Here is an 11,157-nt window from a genome sequence, read left to right on the forward strand (position 1 = left end):
CCGACGAATGAAGGCTCCTTTAAGGGACGTCATCCAAGATGGCGTCCCTCGAATTCCGATTGGCTGATAGGATTCTATCAGCCAATCGGAATTAAGGTAGGAAAATTCTGATTGGCTGATGGAATCAGCCAATCAGAATCAAGTTCAATCCGATTGGCTGATCCAATCAGATTGAGCTCGCATTCTATTGGCTGTTCCGATCAGCCAATAGAATGCAAGCTCAATCTGATTGGCTGATTGGATCAGCCAATCGGATTGAACTTGATTCTGATTGGCTGATTCCATCAGCCAATCAGAATTTTCCTACCTTAATTCCGATTGGCTGATAGAATCCTATCAGCCAATCGGAATTCGAGGGACGCCATCTTGGATGACGTCCCTTAAAGGAGCCTTCATTCGTCGGTAGTCCGTCAGGCCAGCAGGATGTCCGGAAGAAAGAAGATTGAAGATGCCGGTGATAGAAGACTTCAGCCGGATCATGGACCTCTTCAGCTCCCGCTTGGATGATTACTTCAGCCGGATCATGGACCTCTTCAGCTCCCGCTTGGATGATGACTTCAGCCGGATCATGGACAGCTTCAGCCCCCCGCTTGGGCTTGGATCAGGACATCGGAGGAGCTCTTCTGGATCGATCAGTGAACCTGGTATAGTGAAGATAAGGTAGGAAGATCTTCAGGGGCTTAGTGTTAGGTTTATTTAAGGGGGGTTTGGGTTAGATTAGGGGTATGTGGGTGGTGGGTTGTAATGCAGGGGGGGTATTGTATGTGTTTTTTTACAGGCAAAAGAGCTGAATTTCTTGGGGCATGCCCCGCAAAGGGCCCTGTTCAGGGCTGGTAAGGTAAAAGAGCTTTGAACTTTAGTAATTTAGAATAGGGTAGGGCATTTTTTTATTTTGGGGGTCTTTGTTATTTTATTAGGGGGCTTAGAGTAGGTGTAATTAGTTTAAAATTGTTGTAATCTTTTTCTAATGTTTGTAAATATTTTTTTATTTTTTGTAACTTAGTTCTTTTTTATTTTTTGTACTTTAGTTAGTTTATTTAATTGTAGTTATTTGTAGGAATTGTATTTAATTTATTTATTGATAGTGTAGTGTTAGGTTTAATTGTAGATAATTGTAGGTATTTTATTTAATTAATTTAATGATAGTATAGTGTTAGGTTTAATTGTAACTTAGGTTAGGATTTATTTTACAGGTAATTTTGTTATTATTTTAACTAGGTAACTATTAAATAGTTCTTAACTATTTAATAGCTATTGTACCTGGTTAAAATAATTACAAAGTTGCCTGTAAAACAAATATTAATCCTAAAATAGCTACAATGTAATTATTCGTTATATTGTAGCTATATTAGGGTTTATTTTACAGGTAAGTATTTAGCTTTAAATAGGAATAAGTTATTTAATAAGAGTTAATTTATTTCGTTAGAATAAAATTATATTTAACTTAGGGGGGTGTTAGTGTTAGGGTTAGACTTAGCTTTAGGGGTTAATACATTTATTATAGTAGCGGTGAGTTCCGGTCGGCAGATTAGGGGTTAATGTTTGAAGTTAGGTGTCGGCGATGTTAGGGAGGGCAGATTAGGGGTTAATACTATTTATTATAGGGTTAGTGAGGCGGATTAGGGGTTAATAACTTTATTATAGTAGCGGTGCGCTCCGCTCGGCAGATTAGGGGTTAATAAGTGTAGGCAGGTGGAGGCGACGTTGTGGGGTGCAGATTAGGGGTTAATAAATATAATATAGGGGTCGGCGGTGTTAGGGGCAGCAGATTAGGGGTACATAAGTATAACGTAGGTGGCGGTCGGCAGATTAGGGGTTAAAAAAATTTAATCGAGTGGTGGCGATGTGGGGGGACCTCAGTTTAGGGGTACATAGGTAGTTTATGGGTGTTAGTGTACTTTAGAGCACAGTAGTTAAGAGCTTTATAAACCGGTGTTAGCCCAAAAAGCTCTTAACTACTGACTTTTTTCTGCGGCTGGAGTTTGGTCGTTAGATTTCTAACGCTCACTTCAGACACGACTCTAAATAACGGAGTTAGGAAGATCCCATTGAAAAGATAGGATACGCAATTGACGTAAGGGGATCTGCGGTATGGAAAAGTCGCGGCTGAAAAGTGAGCGTTAGACCCTTTCCTGACTGACTCCAAATACCGGCGGTAGCCTAAAACCAGCGTTAGGAGCCTCTAACGCTGGTTTTGACGGCTACCGCCAAACTCTAAATCTAGGCCTAGGTTACTAATTAAAGGCAATCTCAACCTGAGTACATTTAATAATTATATTGCAGTGTTTTTGCTCATTGTATAAACAGAAATATCGCTTATGTTCATCACCGCTTATAATTAAAGGGATACTGAACACAATTTGTTTTCTTTCACGATTCAGATAGAGCCGGCAATTTTAAGCAACTTTCTAATTTACTCCTATTATCACAATGTTCACACACAGCTTTAAAAGGACAGCTCATGGCATTCACGCACAGCCTTAAATGCTATAAATGTATTGTTTATGGTACACATAGACTTAGGGGCCGAATTATCAAGTTCCAAATGGAGCTGATGCCCCGTTTCCGCGCAAGCCTTCAGGCTCACCAGAAACGGCAGTTATGAAGCAGCGGTCTAAAGAACACTGCTCCATAACTGATCTGCTGCATCAGAGGCTATGGTCTTCAATACGCCCGATCCTATACAATCAGGCTGATTGACACCCCCTGCTAGCGGCCAATTGGCCGCGAATCTGCAGGGGGTGGCATTGCACAAGCAGTTCACAAAAACTGCTTGTGCAATGATAAATGCCGACAGCGTATGCTCTCAGCATTTAACGATGTGCGGCGGACATGATACGCTACATTGTATCATGTCCGTCCGCACTTTAGTAAATCGGCCCCTTAGAGATGGCTCAAGGCAATCATAAAAAGAGTTAGAGATTTTATGGCATTCACACAAAGCCATGAGCTGTGATTTTATTCTGTGAGTGTGTGTGTTTTGTTGTTGTTGAGCTAACAGTTTGAACAGTTCCCCAATCAGTCCTCTAATCATACAGCACCTTTGTTTTAGAGAGATGATTGGAAAATATTTCAAACTGTTAGTTCAACAAAAATATTACTTTTCAAGTTGGTGGCAGGGTATTTGAATTTCAGCGCTACATTAAAAAGTAAGTTATAGCGCATCTTCATAACAACTGAAGAGTTAAACTCCTAAAATATCTATAACATTCCAGATTTGTTTAGAGTGAAGGGAAAAGTTTACTATCACTTTAAGGACTGTGTGCATTGTGTGAGGGTGTCCTTGCCTTTAAGACTGTGCAAGCGTAATGTGATCTGTGCTGCTAAGGCTGTGTGTGCTGCGTTTGTGCACCTGTACCATTAAAACTGTGTGTGTGTGGTGTGAGCTCGCCCTTTAAAGTCTGCATTTGTGTCTATCAATACTGGGTGACCCTTTAAGGCTGTGTGCATTTGGGTGTGCTTAGAAGCCTGTGTGTCTGCCCCTTAAAGACTGTGCATGGTATGAGATGTTCCTTTAAGGCTGTGTGTGTTGTGTGCAGATGTATACTGTTATCGCTCCCTTTAAGACTCTGTGCGTGTGGTGTGACTTTACCCACTAAAGGTTGTGTGTGCCTGCCCCTTTAAGACTCTGAGCAGGCGGTGAGCTGCCCTTTAAGGCTGCGCTAGGTGTGCATAGTGTGAGCTGTTCCGTTAACACTGTGTGGTTATGTTGCAAGTTGTCCTTTTAAAGGCTGTGCACGTGCCCCTGCAAGACAGAGCGTCCCTTTAAGGCGCTGTGCTTTGCGTGTGGATGCATATCATCGCTCTCTTTAAAACCGTGTGTGTTTAATCACTAAAGGTTGTGTGTGCCTGTACCTTAAAGACTGCGCAGGTGCCGAGCTGCCCTTTAAGGTTGCGCTGCGTGAACATTACGGTGATCTGTCCCTTTTAGGCTGTATGCGTGTGGTAAAAGTTGTCCTTTTAAAGGCTGAGAGTGCTCTGTGTGTGTGTGTGTGTGAGTGCACCTGTCCCGTTGAGAGAGTGTCCCTTTAAGGCTGTGTGCATCACATGGGGATGCATACTATCGCTCCTTTTAAAACTGAGTGTGTAAACTCACTAAAAGGTTGTGTGTGCCTGCCCCTTTAAGACTGTGAGCAGGTGCTGAGCTCCCCTTTAAGGTTGCGCTGCGTGCACATTACGGTGATCTGTCCCTTTAAGGCTCTGTGCGCAGGTGTCGAACTGCCCTTTAAGGTTGCGCTGCTTCCAAATTACGGTGATCTGTCCCTTTAAGGCTCTGTGTGCAGGTGCCGAGCTGCCCTTTAAGGTTGTGATGCGTGCACATTACAGTGATCTGTCCCTTTAAGGCTCTGTGCGCAGGTGTCGAGCTGCCCTTTAAGGTTGCGCTGCATGAACATTAGTGATCTGTCCCTTTAAGGCTCTGTGTGCAGGTGTCGAGCTGCCCTTTAAAGGGATAGTATAGTCAACATTAAACTTTTATGATTCAGATAGAGGATGCAATTTTATGCAATTTTCTAATTTACTCCTATTATCAATTTTTCTTCGTTCTCTTGATATCTTTATTTTAAAAAGCTGGAATGTAAGCTTAGAAGCCAGCCCATTTTTGGTTCAGATCTGGATAGCGCTTGCTGATTAGTGTCTAAATGTAGCCATCCAATCAGCAAGTGCTATCCAGGTGCTGAACCAAAAATGGGCTGGCTCCTAGACTTACTTTCCAGCTTTTTTAAATAAAGATACCAAGAGAACAAAGAAAAATTGATAATTGAAGTAAATTGGAAAGTTGCTTAAAATTGCATGCTCTGTCTAAATCATGGACGTTTATTTTTGACTAGACTATCCATTTAACCCCTTAATGACCGAGGACGTACGCCATACGTCCTCAGAAAAAATACAGTTAACGCCTGAGGACGTATGGTGTACGTCCTCGGTTTGGAAAGCAGCTGGAAGCGATCCTGATCGCTTCCAGCTGCTTTCCGGTTATTGCAGGATGCCTCAATATCGAGGCATCCTGCAATAACAATTTGTACCCCTCCGGTGCAGAGAGAGCCACTCTGTGGCCCTCTCTACACCGGACATCGATGGTCGCATTCGTTGGTGGGTGGGAGCTGCATTGGGAGGCGGGTGGGCGGCCATCGATGGGTTCTAAGACACAGAGGGGGAGGGATCGGGGACGAGACGGACACGCGCGTGCATGGGGAGGGAGCGGGTGGGAACCGCTACACTACAGAAAATTATCAAGTATAAGTTGGAGGAAGGGGGGGGGGGGAAGAAATGCCCCAAAAAAGTAATCTAAGGGATCTGGGAGGGGGTGGGGGTTGGTCTTGGGCTACACTACAGAAAAAAATAAAACAAATAAAAAAAAGACTATGTATTGTAAACTGGGTACTGGCAGACAGCTGCCAGTACCCAAGATGGCTGCCAAGAAGGTAGAGGGGGAGGTTAGAGAGCTGTTGGGGGGGGGGGATCCTACACAGCAGCATATGTAAATATGCAAAGGAAAAAAAAAAAAAAAAGGATGCCTTTTATTTTAGTACTGGCAGACTTTCTGCCAGTACTTAAGATGGTGGGGACAATTGTGGGGTGGGGGAGGTAAGAGCTGTTTGGGAGGGATCAGGAGGGGGTGATGTGTCAGGTGGGAGGCTGATCTCTACACTAAAGCTAAAATTAACCCTACAAGCTACCTAATTAACCCCTTCACTGCTAGCCATAATACACGTGTGATGCGCAGCAGCATTTAGCTGCCTTCTAAATACTAAAAAGCAACGCCAAAGCCATATATGTCTGCTATTTCTGAACAAAGGGGATCCCAGAGAAGCATTTACAACCATTTGTGCCATAATTACACAAGCTGTTTGTAAATGATTTCAGTGAGAAACCTAAAATTTGGGAAAAAAAAAAAAAAATGTGAAAAAGTGACTTTTTTTTTTATTTGATCGCATTTGGCGGTGAAATGGTGGCATGAAATATACCAAAATTGGCCTAGATCAATACTTTGGGATGTCTTCTAAAAAAAATATATATATATATATATATATATACACACACATATCAAGGGATATTCAGGAATTCCTGAAAGATATCAGGGTTCCAATGTAACTAGCGCTAATTTAAAAAAAAAAGTGGTTTGGAAATAGCGAAGTGCTACTTGTATTTATTGCCCTATAAATTGCAAAAAAAAGCAAAGAACATGTAAACATTGGGTATTTCTAAACCCAGGACAAAATTTAGAAACTATTTAGCATGGGTGTTTTTTGGTGGTTGTAGATGTGTAACAGATTTTGGGGGTCAAAGTTAGAAAAAGTGTGGTTTTTTCCATTTTTTCCTCATATTTTATAATGTTTTTTATAGTAAATTATAAGATATGATGAAAATAATGGTATCTTTAGAAAGTCCATTTAATGGCGAGAAAAACGGTATATAATATGTGTTGGTACAGTAAACAAGTAAGAGGAAAATTACAGCTAAACACAAACACCGCAAAAATGTAAAAATAGCCTTGGTCCCAGACGGACAGAAAATGGTAAAGTGCTGTGGTCATTAAGGGGTTATGGTTGCGCTGCGTCCACATTACAGTGATCTGTCTCTTTAAGGCTGTGTGCGCAGGTGTCGAGCTGATGTTTAAGGTTGCGTGCACATTACAGTGATCTGTTCCTTTAAGGCTCTGTGCGCAGGTGTCAAGCTGCCCTTTAAAGTTGCGCTGCATGAACATTACTGTGATATGTCCCTTTAAGACTGTGTGCGTGTGTTGCTAGTTGACCCTTTAAAGGCTGTGTTTTTTTTTTGTCTGTCCCTTTAAGACTGTGTGACCAGGTGCTATCCTGCCCTTTAAGGCTGTGTGAACATTATTTCCTCAGCAGTTTGTACAATTGTTACAGAGAGAGCTGCTTTAAGTGTCTGTGTACAGTAAACAGTTACAAATGTATAAAAACCTATAGGCTGAGGGTTTGATACAATGTATCCATGTAGGTGAGCAGAGCTGGCTGTGGAAAGTCTATAGGGAAAACACAGACTTTACACCCCAAAATATGGCTCCCCTTTTTGTTCCAGGAGACACAAACATTGCTGCATTGTTGGTAGCCTTCATGTGAACTCCCACGCCAGTTTTTGTAGGAAATGAGATATGGTTGAGAAAATAATTTAGAACGCTAAACTAAGATTTTACCTGCCCAACTATTTGAGATATTATTTTGACAAACCGTGGGTTTATAGATGCCAAAGGGACTTATGGGGCTCCTAGGTATATGATCTAAATCAAACAGCTGTCATTTCCTGCAACGATCAAACTCCTCCTTGTTCATAAACAGTGCTGTTCATGCAGGTCCGATCCTGCTCAGACTTCGGATACAGTAGTCTTCGAACCCAGATCTGGCCCCTAGCTACTGCCTTGCTTCGGAATTGTTTCCTATTTTCTACTAGCGATACCAGTTGAAACAGCATTCTAAAATGTAAACCTTCCGTTCCCAACGTTCCACAAGATTTCAGCGCGCCGACAAAACTTTGGTGGGTTTGGTTAACCAAACTCTTAAAGCCTACAAATTCTCGTTTTCCATTGGTCAAGCTAGCATGCGCGTCAAAATGTAAACGTTCAACGAATGAGAGACACATCTGTAGCTGATTGGCTGGACCTTACGTCTTTTCACCGTAGAGTAATATAGCAAACGAATTGCGCTTCCTTGGTTGGCTCACAGCATTTGTTTGACAGTACGCTAAGAAACTGGAAGGCTCGGTTTATAATTTCGATTTCTACGGAAGCACAAGGAGAGCATGGAGACAGATAAGAGTGGGTATTACTTTTCAAAATATATCCAACATGTGATTTTTGTGTATTATTCCACAACGGGTTATCTATATATCAGTTAGTCCGCAAGTGTTACAGAATCCATAGCCATACACAGTTATGATTCCCTGCATTGTACGTATTTTCTCGTGTACCTTTTTAATAATAATATTTGCACCCAATTTTTAACTGTGTACTCCATAACCCGTTTAGTAAAAGCTATTGGCAAACGCCTCTGGTGGTTTGCTTGACATTTATATATACATATATCCCGTTTAGAGATTAAAGCAGTGGCTTTCAAAAACTTACACATTGGGCCTCCCCTTATTGCACTCATAGGCACCCACACATACACCCACCACTCACACAGTTACATAAATAAGAATAAAGGGTATAGTACAGGTCACAGACAATGTTCCCTTTATTTTTTTTTCTTTGTGTGCAATTATTTAGTGTGCAGGCTTAATACTGCTTGTGTGCGACACTGAGCAGCTACATATTTTTTTTATCTGTGTATGTTGTGTGTGAGATGTATGTATATGTGTGTGTGTGTGTGTATATATATATATATATATATATATATATATATATATATATATATATATATATATATATATATATAATGTGTGTGTGTATATATACACACACACATATATACACACTGCAGTAACATGGCATATTTTTCCTTTTCAATGAATGTAAAAGTACATTTTGTTTAATTTCAAACTAAATTGCCATGACCCTAAATCAATTCTTTTACAAGAAAATATTCCTGCACCATTTATTTGAAGAAAAAACAAAACAAAAAAACATCGGATGTTTGCATTACAAATATGTTATGTGCTTGTGTTGACATGTTAAAGGGACAGTAAAGGCGAAAAAAAAACGAATCACCGCTTAAAAGAAACAACAAAATTCAACCTATTTACAATGCCCTAGCTGTTTCAATTACTTGCCATTTTGAAGATACTTGGCTCCAAAGTTTTAACTATTTCCAAACCCACTCAGTTTTTCAATCTTATCCTTAGCGGCGTGGAGGCTCCTCTTCATGCGATCGTCTGTCGCACACTGAAGATTAAATGACCTTGCATTCCTATTGGCTGAAATTTTGAAATCAGCCAATAGGATGAGAGCTACTGAAATCTTATTGACTGATTTGAACAGTCTATAGGATTTCAGTAGCTCTACTCCTATTGGCTGATTTCAAAATTTCAGCCAATAGGAATGAAAGGTACCCCAAATTGAATGTGGTACCTTGCATTCAATCTTCAGTGTACGAAAGGAGCCTCCACGCCGCCGAGGACCGCCGCCGTTGGGGACCGCCAATGAGGATCCGAGCCGCCTTTGTTCCGGATGAAGATAGAAGATGATGGAGCCGCCTGGAAGAAGACCTTTTCAGCCGGACTTCAGGAACGATTTGGGGCTTAGTCTTTATGCTTTTTTTTTTTTAGCCTGGAAAGAGCTGATTGCCAATACAAATTCCCCTTTAGGTAATTTTAGTTTTTTTTAGTGTTCGTTTTTTATTTTGGGGGTTTGGTGGGTGGGGGGTTTTACTGTTAGGGGGTAATTGGTAATTTGTTTAGGTAAAAGAGCTCATGCCATCCAGGAATATGGTAGTATACTTTCCATGTAATTAAGGAGTATGGTAGTGTACTCTCCATAATTAAAGATAACAGTGCCAGTCTATGCTTGTATTTAGGCCCCCTCTGGGTGTAGAGTTCCCAAGGTGTATATCCAGCGTGTCTCAAGCTGTAAAAGTTTCTTCTTCCTATCACCACCTCTTTTTAAAGGGGGTACATGGTCTATTAGGATGAAGCGTAGATCCATCACTTAGTGTTTCATCTCAAGGAAATGTCGTGCCACCGATTGGTCTGTCTCTCCCGTCTTTAAAGCCTTCCTGATTGTACTCCGATGGTTTGCCATTCTTTTCTTGATGTCATCGTCAGTTTTACCCACATAATATTTACCACAAATATAATTGAGTAAATAGACTACAAATTTAGTGAAGCACGTAAGAGGACTCTTAATCTTGTACTTCTGGTTTGAGTGTGGGTGATGGAAGGAACTACCCTGGATCCTAGAATTACACGTGGTGCAACTAATACACTTAAAAACAACCCAATTTATGGGTCTTTAGCCAAGTGTCCTTGAGGTATGCATGTATAGGGTCTGTGAGCATCACCATATCTTGCAAATTCCAACCTCTCTTGAAGCCCATCCTAGGAGGTTCCATTATATGAAATTGTAGTATTGGATAAGTGGATAATAGACTCCAATATTCTTTAACTGATTTAGCCAGCACATCAATCGCAGGGTTATATGTGGCAGGGCATATGAATAGACCCGTCCGGTCGCCAATGGCGACCTAAATTTCTTGCGGGCAAGTAAAATTTTTAAGTTACCAGCCAGAGCGGTGACCTGACATTTTAATCAGCATAAAAGAAGCAATAATAAAAAATGTCAAATTGCCTTTCACATATGCGCACACATGGGAAAGGAGGGTAGAAAGGGGAGGTTCTTTCTGTTAAATGCATTCAAAGACCTCCCCTTATCTCCATGTCTCTTGGTCTCTTCCTTGTCCATCGTCACCAGATAGTCATCAGGGTCCACATCTTGAATCTCAGATATTAACCGCAGGATGTCAGAGGAGTTTTGAACATACAATGTAATCTGTTAAGTGGTTGGAGATAGTAATCCACCCATTGAGCTAATGGGCTTAATAATGTTCCAGATTTGTTATGAGAGGTATAATGGCGCTATTGATGTGAGTTGGAGAGCAGGCTTTAACATAAGGTGGGTCAGTTAATACTATACTGCACCAAAATAAGTGAAATACATACCTGTGTGTCCCCTAACACATGTGTTGTATCTATGTGAAAGTGTATTAGTGACTATATGACAGTGTGCACAGTAAAAGTATAGGCACATTGTGAGCCTCCTGGATAACATAAACTATGATCAAACAATCTGATCTCAAGAGTATCCCTATCAAATAATAAAATGGGCAGAGTTCCAAGACCATTAATAATTGCCACCTCTAAACAACTAAATCAATACTGTTGTTAATACATGATGTGGACAAAGGATTCATACTGCTTCTTATAGCAAAATGAATTAAATTAAAACCATGCGGCTACTGATACTGCCTGAGGCTCATACACCAATCTGAGGCATATTAAACACAATGTAGCGCTTCAATAACTTACTCACTTGTAAACTTACTCACTTGTAAACTTACTCACTTGTAAACTTAAAGTGGATCACACATAACCTGCCATTTTAACGATGTGATCAAAACACATATACAACATACCTGGGCTAACAGCGTGGCCGTCCGAGAGACAACTGAGACGCACACACCCGACTCTGTGTGATGACGTCAT

At 41.0% G+C, this 11,157-nt stretch overlaps 1 protein-coding gene across 1 annotated transcript in view; it reads left to right on the forward strand.

Annotated features, from left to right (window-relative positions):
- The first annotated feature begins 7,548 nt into the window (after nucleotides 1-7,548).
- NUBP2 (NUBP iron-sulfur cluster assembly factor 2, cytosolic) overlaps nucleotides 7,549-11,157 on the forward strand; it is a 667,929-nt gene continuing 664,320 nt past the window's right edge. Inside the window, exon 1 of the mRNA XM_053694649.1 lies at nucleotides 7,549-7,777. Coding sequence (XP_053550624.1) covers nucleotides 7,762-7,777 — 16 coding nt within the window. The 5' untranslated portion in view covers nucleotides 7,549-7,761. The remainder of the gene's footprint in view (nucleotides 7,778-11,157) is intronic.

This window comes from Bombina bombina, chromosome 11, assembly GCF_027579735.1.
Source record: "Bombina bombina isolate aBomBom1 chromosome 11, aBomBom1.pri, whole genome shotgun sequence".
NCBI classification, from domain to species: domain Eukaryota; kingdom Metazoa; phylum Chordata; class Amphibia; order Anura; family Bombinatoridae; genus Bombina; species Bombina bombina.